The sequence below is a fragment of the Paramacrobiotus metropolitanus genome, unplaced genomic scaffold (assembly GCF_019649055.1).
Source record: "Paramacrobiotus metropolitanus isolate TYO unplaced genomic scaffold, Prichtersi_v1.0 Parri_scaffold0000004, whole genome shotgun sequence".
Classification (NCBI taxonomy): Eukaryota; Metazoa; Tardigrada; class Eutardigrada; order Parachela; family Macrobiotidae; genus Paramacrobiotus; species Paramacrobiotus metropolitanus.
Genome location: NW_026570224.1, coordinates 2,400,658 through 2,418,109, shown reverse-complemented (window position 1 = coordinate 2,418,109; position 17,452 = coordinate 2,400,658). Strand labels below are relative to the sequence as shown.

At 40.8% G+C, this 17,452-nt stretch overlaps 1 protein-coding gene across 1 annotated transcript; it reads right to left on the bottom strand.

Moving 5' to 3' along the window:
- Nucleotides 1-60: 60 nt before the first annotated feature.
- On the bottom strand, nucleotides 61-6,569 carry LOC129580790 (propionyl-CoA carboxylase alpha chain, mitochondrial-like). Its single transcript, XM_055471457.1, has 11 exons — nucleotides 6,405-6,569; nucleotides 6,011-6,229; nucleotides 5,745-5,946; nucleotides 5,337-5,485; nucleotides 5,038-5,256; nucleotides 3,494-4,176; nucleotides 3,039-3,246; nucleotides 2,628-2,932; nucleotides 2,290-2,422; nucleotides 1,406-2,115; nucleotides 61-967 (listed from the first exon to the last, which is right to left on the bottom strand). The coding sequence occupies exons 2-10, from the start codon at nucleotides 6,227-6,229 to the stop codon at nucleotides 2,047-2,049; spliced, it is 2,187 nt and encodes a 728-aa protein (XP_055327432.1). The 5' UTR covers nucleotides 6,405-6,569; the 3' UTR covers nucleotides 61-967; nucleotides 1,406-2,046.
- Between the last annotated feature and the right edge of the window lie 10,883 nt (nucleotides 6,570-17,452).

Here is a 17,452-nt window from a genome sequence, read left to right as displayed (position 1 = left end):
AGAGATAGAATACAAAATTAAAAATAATTTGACAATGTGTAATCAATTCATGCACAGAACACAAAACTTGATTAAAACTTTATGACATGGCACAAAGTCGCAATGCTGCAGTACCCGCAAAAAATCCAAATATAAAGATCAGGCGTGCCGCCCGGCATATACAATATATTGTACATGTGTATGCATAGGAGAAACACTACATACAGTCAGGACAAGATAAGAGGATCATTTTGCAGTTTTTTGAAAACCGTCGCCTGGATTTAATTCAGAGAAACAATACTTTACTTAGTGGCGATCCCAAAAGTTTCGCAACAACTAATTTTGCTGCTTTTATTCTTGAAGCATTGCAGATAAACAACGAGTTACATATTATATATTCCGATGCAGTGTGCGTTTTCGGATAGAAAATTAATAAATTCGAAAGGTCAGTGCTATCATGTTTTTCCAAGTTTGTTGCAGTGCAATAAAAACAGTGCGGCAAAATCAGCCAGAGCGGTACAACCGACACAAAGAAAACTTCAAATCTTAAGCGTTATCAGCCTATGTGTACGAATAATGCATGAACATTGGCTAATAAATTAAAAAACCTCGCATAGATTTTCAGCAAGTTTTAAATGTAAGGTTTAATATACTGCATGTGAATAGCCCATGCTGAATGCTCTTTGAAAAATCAACATTAGCAAAAATTAACGTGACTGGAGTAAATGTACGGGTAGGGTGGCAATTCACAACCACATTGGCCTAAAGCTATCGACATCGTAATTGCCCGGGAATTCGGCCACAACGGGAGCACTGCGCTTTCCCAGGTACCAAGCTGCATCAGGCGGAAGCAGTTCTTCGTCCTTCTTCCCTTCTACTAACAGCGCTCCCTGCAGTTGTTTCTGCTTGTACGCCGACAGCTTTTTTATTAACGCCTGGACTTCCGGTTTGCAGCCTTTGCAAGTCAACTGCGACATTTGCAACTTTCCTGCAATTAAAACAGCAAATTTAAACGTCAGTGTAATAGAACTCTCTACACAACGTCACAATATTAGCGATATCCGTTATGCTGTGCAAATAAAGTATGTATAAAGTATAACTAATTTAACTAATCTACAGGTTACTTCTACCGAAATACGACTTATTTTTCATGAATGTACAGAAGAGTGAATAGTCATTTCAAACATATTATAGTCGTATCAGATTGCTATCTGTAAACAACCTAATACTATGGTAATATGCATGAATACAACTGTGTTTCAGTAAAATTGTTCAAAGTAACCTCGAGGCCGTCACTATGCAAAAAAATATCCGGTGTTTGAAATTTTCTGTTAATACACAACACTATGGCGAAGTCATTTTTATATTTTGTAGTAACTATGTATTTCCATGGTAGACTATGATATCTGCAGACGGCGTTACTTACGTCCAATTACCGGACCACCGGCAGCGGGTTCCGCAAAAACAATGTACAAGCACAACAAACTGGATAAGGTCAAGGAAAATATCACAAACCGAGAACCCATTTTAGAACAAAATAAGCAAGAACGCGATGGTAAAAACAATCACCGGAATCCAACACAGTATTGCGCAACGGAGCAAAGTATGGAAACCTAGAAATAAATGTTCGTTTCACGCGCCAGCTGCTGTTTGGTGCACCATCGCCATCGAATATTTCGAATGCAGTGTGCCAAAAGCGTTAAATACCGCAAAGTCTCAAAAAGATTATTCCTTAATCTTTAATTTTTGGTACGTTGTAATAATAAACCACAGATTACGTTCTCGTCCACCCACTTTCGTGCGTAAATGGCGACATTCAAACGAAAAAGCCGGATAAACTTTTTAATTAAGGTGAATTTTTTCTCCTCGGATGTTCCACTCTCGCGATCCACCCACATTTGTTAAAATAAAATCTGGTAAAATACTGTTTTACAGCTGACCGACATCCTTGTCCGTATACAGTAATATATTAAAATCAAACATTAAAACCGAAACAAACTGAGCTTTAAGTTGTGGTCTCCAAGAAGCCTGAGATTTCTCTGCAAACAGGAACAGTTCGTAGCCTTCTCATTCAATCTCCACGATAACATCTTGCTCCCCGACTGTTTCACCAGGCTTAAAATTGATTTTCTTTACCTACAAGTAAGCCATATTATGAAAGATGGAAAACTGATTCTATCAGGCCCTTTTATTAATATCTCGCATCATTCAGTGTGGCCCACATTAAAATCAAAATACGGGAAGCGACTAATATTCGTTACCCGTATGAAATTATGGACATTATATCAATTAAAAATGACAGGACCAAACCTTTCCGGTTACAGCGGCTGTCAAACTATTCTGCATTTTCATAGCCTCGATTACGCAAACTTCCATTCCCTCCGATACCATGCTGCCAATTTGGACCGCAATTGATTTAACTAAACCGGGCATAGGAGCTAATCTGCAATGCCAAACGGAAGCATAACAGTGTACCACACTAATTGTACGACAAGTAAATAAGTATATCAACAACAACCCATCCAGTTATTCAATTCAATAAGCAAAAAATTAAGGAACTTAACATTTAACGAACAACTGTATAAACTTTTTAAACCAAACGCTTTTAGCTAAAACTTCGGTAGAAAAGACCGGGAAACACTCCTTACACTTGACGGCTGGTATCGGCTACTTTCAAAGCCGGCATTAAATGCAGAAACTTGAACACATCCTCGCGGAATACGTGTAGAGGAAAAACCGATCCCATATACTGCAAATCAATCTTCCCGACCGGGGATTTATTTACCAGTTGGAGGATATGTTTTTGGCCGTTCACGTCCACAGTTACAACATTGTCAGCCAGATTGATGGTGTCGCTGACAGTAAATTTCTGACCACCAATCTGGACTTGGAAGACTCCAGCTTTTGGTTCATAATTTACAACAACCGCCTCTTCGAATCCGGAACCCTTCACCTATATTTAACGGAAAGAACTCATATCATCATCAATTTCCGCCCTAAGGTATTTGGAGAATGACAACAGCAAAAGAATGTCAAAAATTTCAAGTCGGTACACATACGTGCAAATTATGAGTAGATTCATCGTAACTGTGCTCCGATCCTTGCACCGAATTCAAAAATCTTCTATCTCGCAGTCTGTCTTTGAGAAATATGCATCCAGCCACGGCACCTAATAGGTTCTTTTCTTCACAAGTTAGTTTTTTCCCTTGAAATCCTTCTGGATAAACCGTTGGCAGGTATGCAGTATTTACATCACCTTTCACAAATCTAAAATGGAAACAACAGCATCTGCTCTATTAAGTGTGCGCAATGGGAAAATATCACTAGTTGTCGAAATCTAATAAAATAATGCTTAACATCGGAAACGCCTTAACACTGTGCTTTTTTATAAAGCAGTCTACTTTTATTAAAACTATTTCATCGGCAGCTTGGTATTTTATCGAAGTTTGAGGCCATAATAATTACAGAAAAGCTAAATTACAATCAGAGGTAGATGAAATCTTATTACCAATACCTTTCTTCCGTAACGATGTCTCGCAACAAGGGGATATTGTGCGTCACCCCACGAATGACATATTTATCTAATGAATCCGCCAGCAAATTCAGGGCATGCTGCCGATCCCGGCCCACCGTAATCAGCTTGCAAATCATCGGATCATAATACAGACTAATCTCCGAGCCCTCGCTAATTCCCGTGTCGCAACGCACATAACCGTCAGAAGGCACCGCACCTACCGCCTCATTCTGCGGCTCTTTATACACTTTCAATCGGCCCACGGATGGCAGACCAAAAGCTTTAAAGGGATCTTCGGCGTACACTCGCGCCTCAAAGGACCAGCCAGTGATCCCGATATCACTCTGCTTAAATCGCAATGGATAGCCTTTGGCACTGCGCAGCATATGGTAGACAATGTCCACTCCCGTGATGGACTCGGTAATGGGGTGCTCCACTTGAAGGCGGGTATTCATTTCCAGAAAGTAAAAATTCTTGTGCTTATCCACAAGAAATTCGATGGTTCCCGCTGAGTCATAGCCCACTGCTTTGGCCAAGGACACCGCTTGCTCCCCCATGCGACGACGGAGGTCAGGGTCTACAAAAGGGCTTGGGGCTTCTTCAATTACTTTCTGGTTGCGTCGCTGAATGGAGCACTCGCGTTCGTTGAGATAAACTGCACTGCCATGCTTGTCGCCGATCAACTGAAAACGATTTGCATAATTCGCATTAGAACTTGTACTTTTCCATAAATACAGAACAAATGCAGGTTGATAGTTGCTACTCACTACCGTAACTTGCTACATAAGCCACAAATACGATATGTAATGGCATAATTAAAAGTTCTATAACAACAGCCAATTATCTTAACAAGCCAATAATAAAATTCCTTTCCTATTATCCCCCCTCTTTTCCCATAATACTCAAATAAAATTCAAAAAATACATTCCGCTTCACTTTGAACTCATATGGCTGCGGTCTTGCAGATATGTGATGACCGAAAGCGCTCTAGAGTGTGCGTTATAAAATACGCATCGAAATTAATTATACTTCCATAAAAAGAGTACTCCGTACCTCTCCCAGTGAAAACACTGCAAAGTAACGAGAGACTTCACAATTAACAAAAAAGTTACAGCAGAAGACTTCCCACAAGTATAAACTGAGAACAGAGTATAATATAAATAATCTAATGGCTGACAGCTATTGCATCCATTATACTGCGGTGTTTTTAATCGATCAGGTACAGTTTGTAATGTTTTAAAACAAACGGTTTAGCTAAAACTTCGGTAGAAAAGACCGGGAAACACTCGTTACACTTGACGGCTGGTATCGGCTACTTTCAAAGCCGATACCAGCCGAACGCATACTATTAAATAAAAATTTAAACAACTAAGGGTTTTTCTTCCTGACAGAAAAGTACAAGCAAATAAAAAATTCAGGCTTTATAAATCAGCTCAAGCGACAATTCTACATTCAGAAGAATTATTTTGTAGTTGTTTAACAGGCTCAGCCGGATAAATCCAAGATATTTTGGGAAAGTACAGGCTGTAACAGTGAAAGCAAACCTGAATCTCGATGTGTCGCGGCTCCTCAATGTACTTTTCGATCAACATCCGGTCATCACCGAAACTGGATTTGGCTTCCTGTTGCGAGAGACGGTAACCGTCTCGTGTTTCAGCATCGTTGCGGGCAATGCGCATGCCTTTCCCTCCACCACCCGCTGACGCTTTGATCATCACCGGATAGCCGATGTCTCGAGCCAACTGCACGCAGTGATCAGCATCCTGGAACAATCCATTTTTAAAAAAACCCACAAGGCTATGCTGTTCCAAACGGACAGTTCTGAGTATCCGAAATTCCGTACTTTAACTTCCCCTTTGTAACCCGGAATAGTGCTGACTTTGGCCTTCACGGCCAGTTCTTTGCTGTGAATTTTATCTCCCAAAGCGTTAATTGCATAACTGTTGGGACCAACAAATGCAATTTTTTCCTTCTCGAGGTGAGCAGCAAATTCTAAATAAAATCAAAAGTACTTCCACAGTTAAGTTCGTAAGTAGGTGGTACTGACGTTGCAGTAACAGAACATCGTAAACTTAAAACGTAACTGTAGTTACCATTATCGAGACAAAAACGCAAAAGTAAATAAAACAAAAGAAAACCTTTCATCAGACATGTTTAACAGGCGCTTTCTACCAAGCCACAAGAAGCGGTAAAAATTATCTGATACGCAAAAAACAAAAATGTTAAAATTCCTCTGCCCAGGGAAGCCTACCGGTGTTTTCCGAAAGGAAACCGTAGCCCGGATGCACAGCTTGCGCACCAGTGTCTCTGCACGCCTGGATGATCCGCTCCCATCTTAGATAGCTGTCGGCCGTCTGCGCTGTTCCTATGCAGATCGCTTCGTCGGCCATCTGCACGTGCATCGATAAGGAATCGATATCGCTGTGCACCGCCACGGTCTTGATGCCCAGCGCCTGCGTATATCCACAAAAAAAGTGAAGAACCCCACGACACGAGAAAAACTTCTTCGCTTCTCACTTTGCATGTCTTAATGATCCGGCATGCAATTTCCCCGCGATTTGCAATGAGAACCTTGTCGAACAGTGGCTCTTTTGTGTCATAGCGATCGTTGAAGTACAGTGAAAATGCACGTAGGGGAATATGGAGCACGGTGGAAGACCTGTTCGGTGGAAGGAGGGATCGGGCAGAAGAACTGCGCACAAATCGTGCCACATTTCGCAGTTGCAGGGGATACATCTACAGAAACACCACAGTCAAAGGTACTGCATTTCGGTAATCGTTGCAGACTTTCAATTTAAGTCTACATTCGAGGCAGTCAAAAGGGAAAAAATCACAAGTAATAGTTATACGAGCTCATCTTACAAATGCAATCAGCCAAAACTGAGGGATTGTCAAATATTGCTACTTGTACCTTGCTCTCCTACTTTCGCGAACTATAAAACTCCTGCAGGGGAAGAAAAGGCTGTGATAGACACTGCCCGGAAAAACGGGTGTACCAGAAGTCACTTACAAGTTACCATTTATTTTAACTTTTAAGCTAACTCACATACAATATTTTTCCTTGTGGCACCGATCAGCTGTTCGGATTTACAGTACAGTACATACAGCACTTTATGCGTGCTCAATTGCTAATTCATTACAGTACTACCATACGTGCAAACTCGCTTCGCTCGCTTGATTGGCTAAGCGCTTAGTACTTACAGTGGCACTACCCTGTTTTCAGAGACGCCGTTTCGCTGAATGGTGGTATTTTTTGGGATGATGAGTAATAATTAATAACTAGTATAAAGGTCGTAACCGCCCTTAGTGCAAGCGAGCAAGCGTGTAAATTTTTCTTGTTGTAAAAAACTCGGTTGGGTAAGACTGCGTCACTGGAACAGGAGTAGTTGAGTTTACTCTTTTTTTGTAGCTGTTGCATATGCTGTGTAAGGCTTATCACCAGAGCTGCTCAGATATCAGTTTTTGCCACCGCTACGATGCCGATATGATATCATTACTTTTATGCCGTTTGCGGAATTATGCCAATACAAAATGTTATTTTTGAATGTTTTTCATTTTTGATTCCGTTAAAAAAAGTATAATATTCTTTGAGCTTCGTACTGATGCATGCGTTCCAAGAAACTAAATTCCGAATTTCGTAAGATGAAATGGTTTCTGGTTGGCTGAAAATTGCGTGTAAAAAGATAAAAGATGTATTTTTATAACGCGTAAATTTCTTCTAATTAACTTTTCACGTAAAAATTAATTCTAAAAATTAAAAATTTAAATTTTTTGGGCACTACGCAGGAGGGGGGGGGGAGGTTGAGACGCTTGAGCTAACCAAGCCAAAGGCATTTCAGATTTGTGTGTTGGCCGAAATATTTTTTGCGGCTACGCTCGCCATTTTAGAGGCGATTGTGAGTCGACAGTCGGCGTGATTGACTGGCATGAGTTTACCGCTATCCACCAGTCTGTCTAGGTTTCTCCGTGCTCCCGCACGCGACATCTTATTCCGTAATATGGATGATAATGCTGATCTAAATGATAATAACGACCCAGCGGGTCACACAGAAGCACTGCAAGACGATCAGATGTGCCCACGCAAGCCAATGCGACGCGGGCACTACTAATATAAATACCCTATCGCCCATAGCCGTCCATTTCGCACCAGATTCTTTATTTTAGGATACTGGTCGTTGCTCTAAATTTGTAAAAACCTTTATGCAAATCGCCAACAGAGCCGATTTATTGGCTACGTTCAAGTTTTACGCTTATATTGGACCGAAGGACTTAGAGCCTGTTCAACAAGCGCAACCCAGGCCGTTACCCGTCAAGTACAATCGTTTGCACAGGTTGAATTTCCAAACCTACCGCTTGCAGAGAAAAAAAACAAAACATAACCTGCTAATTGAAGAGATTTCCTAACGCAACCGCAATTAAGAGCGAACTATGCAAAATGGTTTGGCAGTTCAATTCACTAAACAGACGGCTGTACTAAACATGGTCCACGTCACTACACTTCTGGCGGCCTTGATTCGCCATTCACGCTGCACCGCAGTCGATGACTAACCGTAAATCAGTGATTCTCTGCAAAATACTCTAACAGTTCGTGACGGTCTATAAAACCAATTTTTGGTGGTAAATTATAAGCTTAGAAATATTACTTTTCGTGCTGGTGGTCCACGGAAAAGCAGAAAACATGTTCCGCTTCAGATTTTTAAATTTTCGCTAGATTGGCAGTTGGCTAGAACTCGATGGCATTGCTTACCTGGAAAGCTGCCGCATCGTTTCGTTTATTGGCAGAAAAGCCCTTTTTAGCGCAAATATCTGACTATGCAGTCACTATTCCGCAACTTCTCGCCTTCTGTTTCTCAACTGAGTTAACGATTCTCCGCCGGTAGTCAACAACCCAAAAAAGACTCCTTGTTTTAATTTTTTCAGTTGGTTGCTAGAAGCATAGAAGTTTTAGCCATTTAAATCCTAGTATTTTCAAATTCACGGAAAGATTGTTTTGCTGCAGATGAATTAACACACTGGCTTATACAAATCGCGTATGCCGATTTAATCACACAGAATCCGAGAAGCGCCCGCACACATTTCTGTTTTAGAGTTCAATGTTTTCGCAAACCGTGGTTTGGCTTAATTTATTGCCCAAACGATTTATCGGTTCAACACCTTATTCGATGTCTGTTGGCAGCGGCAACGTAACAATAACGCAGTAGCGGTTACTAAATGGATTACTTTCTTGGGTAAAGGATATATGTTTTTCTATGGTTTTGTTTTATTCGGTTGAATTTATTCTAAAGCAAAACAGCGGTCGAGTAACTCATACTTACCATGGTTTTGAACACCAAGTGCCCGTTTCCCGCATATGACTGTGGCTGGTAATCCGCGGTCGTTTTTTTCTCATCGTACTAACTCAACTTGAACTGACGCGAAAAAGTTTTAGTGCTTTGGTATTGATTTGACTAAGCTTACCAGAATCTTCGGTTTACAATAAAGTTCATGGATCGCGTGATTAGCTTCAAAAAATTTCTACAACAATTTCCTCGAAAGTCTTTTAAAATTTAAGAATTTTGTTAAAAGTCGTTTCAAAATCAGGAAATTTCACCACTTTACTTACTACGTTGAACCTTGTCCAATATACGCAATGCTCGCGATGGCAAGGCCACGAGATTAAATTTCTGTGAACAGTGGTGTATGTAATTGTAAAGACCTTTGAGGTAGATCTCCTTTCTTTTTCTCCGCAAAAAACATGAACGTTAAACGCTGAGGTTTATTGTTTTTGTTCTTTTGTTTTCAGATTTATATAAACCTTCAGAAATGAGCCTGTTGTAAATTTGAAATAGGGAGTTGCAGCCCAGGGCGAGAAACTTTGTTCCAGCAGTCAAATAATTTCTTTTTCATTTGAAAAACTGGTATCTGCAATTTCATGCAGAATTTGTTAAGATTTTGTAATATTTATTGAAAAAGGTTTGAAGTGAAAAAAGTAAATGTTTCGTTCTACTTGATGCTTCAATTGCTCACCCGCTTTGCTTAGCCCTCGGTTTTCCTCGCAACGATACTTCGCTACCGAATATGATAACGTTAACGGAAAGTTTATCCGTGAAAGTTATCTTTTTAATAAAAAGAACAACGGAATGTTCTTGTTTTACTTGCTGGTCCGCTCGCTTCGGGGCGCTTGTCTCGGCGCAGATTTGCGTCGCCTTCGATTTCGTATTCGGTTTTAGCAGAAATGATAGCACGCTGCCGTATCAACACAATAACGAAAAGTTCAAGCGGAACTGTAAGAAGAATCTTTTGAGAATAATAGGACAATAGAATCCCCTCGTCTTGCTTGCTGCTCGCATGTTGCACTGCGCTTGCTTAATGCTGACGTTATTAAAGAAATGTTTTGCTATGGCAACGTTTTAAAACATATTTCCAACAACTGCACAAAAGGCTCAGAATCCTTCGAATTTTGTTTATAAATTTACAAATTCTTGAATATGCGCTTTTTAAGCGTACCCCTTCAAATAAAGTTATAACTCACAGCCTTCGTGATCGCGAATTTCCGTAGTTAATCCGTGATTAATAGGATAACCCGTGTTAGTAATTCTAAATCCAATTCAGATAAGCTTTTTTTAAGATTTTTACATCCTTTTTTTGAAGCAATAATCATTTGGTTGTTCGCGGTGCAGCCTTGCGTCGCCCTAATCTTTCTTATCGAAAAGGTCAAGTATTAAAGTAACAGCAACCCATTGGGACAACTGGCGATGCTAAAAGTAAGCATTAACGGTTACGGTGACCCGAAACGATGAAAAAAATATGCACGGTAATCTATTACGGTAACGGTAACAGTAACAGTATCCCGCCATAGTAATCCGTTAAATAACAGTTTGTGGTAACGGTAACCCGTTACGCTAAGTTTTATTATTACAGAAATTCAGTAATAACCATCCGTTGCATAAAAAGTAATCTGTTATGGTAACAGTACTCCCCTGCTAAAGTAACGTATTGCGGGTACGGTAATTTTATTGATAGTATTTAGAAATGGTTGCAGGAACTTTCACGATAAAAGTAACCTGTTACGGGATTTGCAAACATAAAAATTCCACCACCAACACCGGGTAAAATGATCGGACAAGGTTCATAAATCGGGCTACTTATACAATTGCACGGCGGAATCCTGAAAAGTGAATAAATATTTCCCAAAACGTCGGTTCCCAACACGCCAACCAAACAATGCCGCAAAAAAATCATTCCCGGGTACAAATTTTACCACCCGTATATCGCTGGGTTCGTCAATACTGACCCAGTCACATTTACCGTTGCGGTTCCCGAAAACTGTTCCTAGCCTAAAAAAATTCGGACCGGGTCCAAATTTCTGGACCCCCCGTATATCACTACGGCCGGTTCGTCAATAATGACCCGGTATAATTTACGTTACGGTTCCCCAAAACTGCTCCACCCGGGGCCGCTAAAAAAATCCGGAGCGGGTCCAAATTTCCGGACCCCCCGTTTATTACTACGGCGGGTTCGTCAATAATGACCGGGTTATAATTTACGTTACGGTTCCCCAAAACTGCACCACCCGGGGGCGCAAAAAAAATCCGGACCGGGTCCAAATTTCCGGACCTCCCGTATATTACTACGGCGGGTTCGTCAATAATGACCCGGTTATAATTTACGTTACGGTTCCCCAAAACTGCTCCACCCGGGTCCGCTAAAAAAATCCGGACCGGGTCCAAATTTCCGGACCTTCCGTATATTACTACGGCGGGTTCGTCAATAATGACCCGGTTATAATTTACGTTACGGTTCCCCAAAACTGCTCCACCCGGGTCCGCTAAAAAAATCCGGACCGGGTCCAAATTTCCGGACCTTCCGTATATTACTACGGCGGGTTCGTCAATAATGACCCGGTTATAGTTTACGTTACGGTTCCCCAAAATGCCACCACCCGACCCGGTCTACGCGTTTGCACCTGGGTCCAAATTTACGGTGGAACACACATTTCCCCATTGGGTCCGTCAATTATAACCCGGTTAGGTTCACGATTTTAAACTACCTTCTCAATTGCTTCAGCGGGGGGCGCAGCCCCCCGCACCCCCTGCTTATTGGGGCTCCGCCCCAAACCCCGGCCAGGGGCTTCGCCCCTGGACCCCGGGAACCCGGTTAGGTTCACGATTTTAAACTACCTTCTCAATTGCTTCAGCGGGGGGCTGCGCCCCTGCATATTGGGGCTCCCAAACCCAGCCAGGGCTTCGCCCCTGGACCCCGGGAACCCGGTTCTCCGGTTCGCCCCGTTACACTTTAAATTAAAAACGCTTCGCTCGCTTCGCTCGCTCGCTTGATTATTGTAGGGTATCCATTACGCCACACTTGAGCATTCAGAAAACCCTATTAAGTACGTCCGAATACGTTTAAGGCTAATGGTAAGCAGACAAAACTAGATAGGGCACGATTTGTTTAGGGAAAAAATAGATGCGCGTTCTGGATACAGTAAGCCACTGTAACTGAACGTAAAGGCAATGTAAAAGGCTGTTAATTCACCGTTGAGTCCTGAAAATCCATGTCCGGAACTGTGCACATAACGTAAGTCAAATTAAATGCAACGTAAAAGGCTGTTAATCCACCGTTAAGTCCTTGAAAATCCATGTCCGGAACTGTGCACATAACGTAAGTCAAAGTAAATGCAACGTAAAGGCTGTTAATCCACCGTTAAGTCCCTGAAAATCCATGTCCGGAACTGTACATAACGTAAATCAACGTAAATGTAATGTAAAAGGCTGTTAATTCACCGTTAAGTCCCTGAAAATCCATGTTTGGCAATATGCACATAACGTAAATCAACGTAAATGTAATGTAAAGGCTGTTAATTCACCGTTAGTCCTGAAAATCCGTGTCCGGAACTGTGCACATAACGTAAGTCAAAGTAAATGCAACGTAAAAGGCTGTTAATCCACCGTTAAGTCCCTGAAAATCCATGTTCGGCACTGTGCACATAACGTAAGTCAAAGTAAATGCAATGTAAAAGGCTGTTAATTCACCGTTAAGTCCCTGAAAATCCATGTTTGGCAATATGCACATAACGTAAATCAACGTAAATGTAATGTAAAAGGCTGTTAATTCACCGTTAGTCCTGAAAATCCATGTCCGGAACTGTGCACATAACGTAAGTCAAAGTAAATGCAACGTAAAAGGCTGTTAATCCACCGTTAAGTCCCTGAAAATCCATGTCCGGAACTGTGCACATAACGTAAATCAACGTAAATGTAATGTAAAAGGCTGTTAATTCACCGTTAAGTCCTGAAAATCCATGTTCGGCACTGTGCACATAACGTAAGTCAAAGTAAATGCAATGTAAAAGGCTGTTAATTCACCGTTAAGTCCCTGAAAATCCATGTTTGGCAATATGCACAAAACGTAAATCAACGTAAATGTAATGTAAAAGGCTGTTAATTCACCGTTAGTCCTGAAAATCCATGTCCGGAACTGTGCACATAACGTAAGTCAAAGTAAATGCAACGTAAAAGGCTGTTAATCCACCGTTAAGTCCCTGAAAATCCATGTCCGGAACTGTGCACATAACGTAATCAACGTAAATGCAATGTAAAATTGCTGTTAACTCTCTGTTAAGTCCTGAAAATCCATGTTCGGCAATATGCACATAACGTAAATCAACGTAAATGTAATGTAAAGGCTGTTAATTCACCGTTAGTCCTGAAAATCCATGTCCGGAACTGTGCACATAACGTAAGTCAAAGTAAATGCAACGTAAAGGCTGTTAATCCACCGTTAAGTCCCTGAAAATCCATGTCCGGAACTGTGCACATAACGTAAATCAACGTAAATGTAATGTAAAATTGCTGTTAACTCTCTGTTAAGTCCTGAAAATCCATGTTCGGCACTGTGCACATAACGTAAGTCAAAGTAAATGTAACGTAAAGGCTGTTAATCCACCGTTAAGTCCTGAAAATCCATGTCCGAAACTGTGCACATAACGTAAGTCAAAGTAAATGTAACGTAAAATTGCTGTTAACTCTGTTAAGTCCTGAAAATCCATGTTCGGCACTGTGCACATAACGTAAATCAAAGTAAATGCAACGTAAAATGCTGTTAATCCACCGTTAAGTCCCTGAAAATCCATGTCCGGAACTGTGCACATAACGTAAATCAACGTAAATGTAATGTAAAGTTGCTGTTAACTCTCTGTTAAGTCCCTGAAAATCCATGTTTGGCAATGTGCACATAAAGTAAATCAACGTAAATGTAATATAAAAGGCTGTTTATCCACCGTTAAGTCCCTGGAAATCCATGTTCGGCACTGTGCACGTAACGTAAATCAACGTAAATGTAATGTAAAGGCTGTTAATTCACCGTTAAGTCCTGAAAATCCATGTTCGGCACTGTGCACATAACGTAAGTCAAAGTAAATGCAATGTAAAGGCTGTTAACTCTCTGTTAAGTCCCTGAAAATCCATGTTCGGCACTGTGCACATAAAGTAAATCAACGTAAATGTAATATAAAGACTGTTAATCCACCGTTAAGTCCCTGAAAATCCATGTTTGGCAATGTGCACATAACGTAAATCAACGTAAATGTAATGTAAAAGGCTGTTAAGTCCCTGAAAATCCATGTTCGGCACTGTGCACCTAACGTAAGTCAAAGTAAATGCAATGTAAAATTGCTGTTAACTCTCTGTTAAGTCCCTGAAAATCCATGTTCGGCACTGTGCACATAACGTAAGTCAAAGTAAATGCAACGTAAAAGGCTGTTAATCCACCGTTAAGTCCCTGAAAATCCATGTCCGAAACTGTGCACATAACGTAAATCAACGTAAATGTAATGTAAAATTGCTGTTAACTCTCTGTTAAGTCCCTGAAAATCCATGTTCGGCACTGTGCACATAACGTAAGTCAAAGTAAATGCAACGTAAAAGGCTGTTAATCCACCGTTAAGTCCCTGAAAATCCATGTCCGAAACTGTGCACATAACGTAACTCAACGTAAATGTAATGTAAAATTGCTGTTAACTCTCTGTTAAGTCCCTGAAAATCCATGTTCCGCAATGTGCACATAACGGAAATCAACGTAAGTTCAGGATGACAGTTCTGCATCCTCAAGCATGTCAACTCTATGTAGGTTGAGTTAGCAAAAAAGATAAGGTTCTATATAATTTATATATTAGGTTTCCTTCTGGCGAATTGCTGATATTTTTATTGTAAGTCTTATCCTAATTCCGATGGTTTCCACATGCCAAGTTTATTCACAACACCCCAGCAAAACACGACAACGGCGTAACATTGAGGAAAAGTAATTATCGACAAAGAAAACCAAAAAAACATATGAAAGCATGAAAAACATAAGAAAACATAAAAAATTAAAAAAACATAAGAGAACAAAATAGCGATAAAGTTTTCGAAATAATGATTTTTATAAGATTTTCATTGCAGTTTAAATTCGGTGGCGGTCTTTGGAGGATCAAACGCCCCATTTAAATTACGTGCAATGAAATGCGGTTGAACAAGTTAGGCAAGGCCAAGACGGGCAAGCTCAGTACGCCTACCAGCAAACAATGGTGTCACATTATTTTTCAAGCAAGATTCGTTGTACTCGTTTTTGCGCTTAATGAGGCGATGTAGGAAGAAAGCTTGATTTTCTTTGGACATTGAATTCATTTGCTTCTTATATTTCCCTAACCAAGCAAACGTCTGTTCTGCCGCCATGGTATTGAATTTATCGCACGTTGGATGATGAGTAAGGAACTGATCTGGATTGAAAGTTGACCGACACTGTTCCCGACAGTGATTTTGAATATGCAGCTTATCGATGATTTTGTTGACGTTTTCCACAAATCGCAAGGAAACGGTTCCGGTAAAGGTTCAGACATGGCCTTGAGCCTGGCAAAGTTGCACCTGCAAATGGCTTTATTGTTATTGCAAATGGGTTTATTGTAAAAATAATGGTGATGTGCGATACTTACATGTTATCATAGCATAGGAACAGCTTTTCCCGGTCACCAGATTCAAGTTTCAGGACATACTTTGAAAGCCACTCTGTGGCCGCAACAAACACCTGGCTCAAAGATTCAGACCTAGAAAAATAATATGCCATCGCGTTTACTTTATGTACGTTAGTTATGAACTGTCTTAGCAGTCTCCGTCGGCAAACTATGAAGTTTTGAAAAATTGTACTTACTTGTATAGTGGCGAAAAACTGGAAACAGCACCGCAAGCGTGCACGAACACTAAGTACCCACGACTGTAGTGTACGCCAGTTTTCGTTCGCCGTGATTTTTTCGGCACCATGGCAGCGCGACCTTGGCATTACCGCAACCTTTGTGAGGGCCGGTTAGCAATGGAGAGTCGTTATAAAATTCATTACTCAACACTTCTTTCTGCACAATTGCCGTCTGTGAATCAGTTTCATTGAAAATTTCTCCGAAAGGTGGATTATTATCAGGATTACAAGCCAGAGCAAGCTGCACAATGCTATCTCCAGCCATTTCCAAAAGTTTGCCGTTCCGAGTTATTGGCAAGTTATGGCTTTTTGCTAGATCAGCATGATCGTCGCAATACAGTTGCCCCCATTTAGGTTCATTTGGACAAACGGAAGGCAACCTGACATGGGCAATATTGATGGAGTTCTACAAATGACATCTTTAGGAGCTAAACGTGTCAGTTTATTTCCTCATTCCTTTTTTTTGAAAAAAAAATTACCTTCATTACCATCGCGCAGTGTCGGTGCGCAATCTTCCAAATGCCATCGAACACAACCAGGAACGGGCATCCACGACGTTTTCCAGTAGCCGAACAGCTGTGTGGATACAACTCTTTTTGTCGGATACCATCAAGAAACTGTTTGACCTCCAGTATGTCCAGTTTAGTGTCAGGAAAAGCAAAAGTCAAACACCGCTCGCGCAAGTCAAGTTCAGTTTCATTCACAAAAAACGCCTTGGACACAATTTTTTTCTTGAACGCTGAAATAACACCGTTTAAGTAAAGACGGTTTTCCAGTTCAGATGTTTCAGTTCAATTTCATACCGAACGGGAATCGAAAAGTTGTGCGGCAGATTTCGGCAAAGGATTCGAAAGTTACGTGGCCATGCAGACTAGAAAACCAAAATTTGCAGCCTGACAGCCTGATAATTATAACAGAGCGAGGAGATCTTACACGGAGTTAATCAAGAGATCGACAAGTTTCCTGTTCCAGAACACTTTTCCCGTAACTTGTAGGAAAAGCCGAGCTTCCGGATAAAGAAACCGATTTCCATAAGATTTCACGTAATAAGTGTTATAAGAGTATCTGTTGCCGCATTTTGTACAGTAAAATATGAAATGGGTGCATGCGGACGGGTGTTCGTCAATCGAGTACAATATAACCTAATGGAATCAGAAACCAACATAATATCATTACAGGTATTCAGTCTGATATACCAGTTTTGTATATGTTGAGGTACCAAAACATATTTGATTAAACTTGTGTTCAATAAGTTTGTCGTAGAAACCGTAGGTACGTAGGTACCTGAGAAGCACTGACCTTTGTTCCCTGAGTTATTTTAAAACTCAAAGGATCGCATCTGCTTAGGCATTGGTACAAGGGCGGGCAAAGCACAAACTGCGCAGAATCTTTGTTGCAGAATATGGTAGTAACATCGCAGTTTTTTTCGTTCAAAGCTGCCAACGCAGATTTTTCATCTACGTTAAAAGTTTTCGCCAGCATCTAAAGAAAAGAATAACAATGCAAAATAATATTGAGTATGATTAACCGAACTACATACAAAAGCGATTGCTTCAACAGGCATCTCCTTCGGAACATCTCTGAGTGCAGGTATTAGTGAATGCAAAGAAGCCATAATTAATTAGGAGTATTGAGAAAAAAGTTACACAGGAGTGTTACAAACAACGCTTTCTGAAAGCAGTTAAAACTGCCGCTCAACGGATTTTATAGAAGGATTTTCATCGTTCAACAAATCTCATTACTGGGCAAAAGCAT

What these genes read in the sequence shown, in the direction of transcription:
- LOC129580790 (XM_055471457.1), bottom strand. Translation starts at nt 6,229, where the DNA reads ATGTATCCCCTGCAACTGCGAAATGTGGCACGATTTGTGCGCAGTTCT. An exon ending in GGATCATTAAGACATGCAAA is followed by an intron (nt 5,947 to 6,010) that starts GTGAGAAGCGAA and finishes GGATATACGCAG; the next exon opens with GCGCTGGGCATCAAGACCGT. An exon ending in GTTACAAAGGGGAAGTTAAA is followed by an intron (nt 5,257 to 5,336) that starts GTACGGAATTTC and finishes GGATTGTTCCAG; the next exon opens with GATGCTGATCACTGCGTGCA.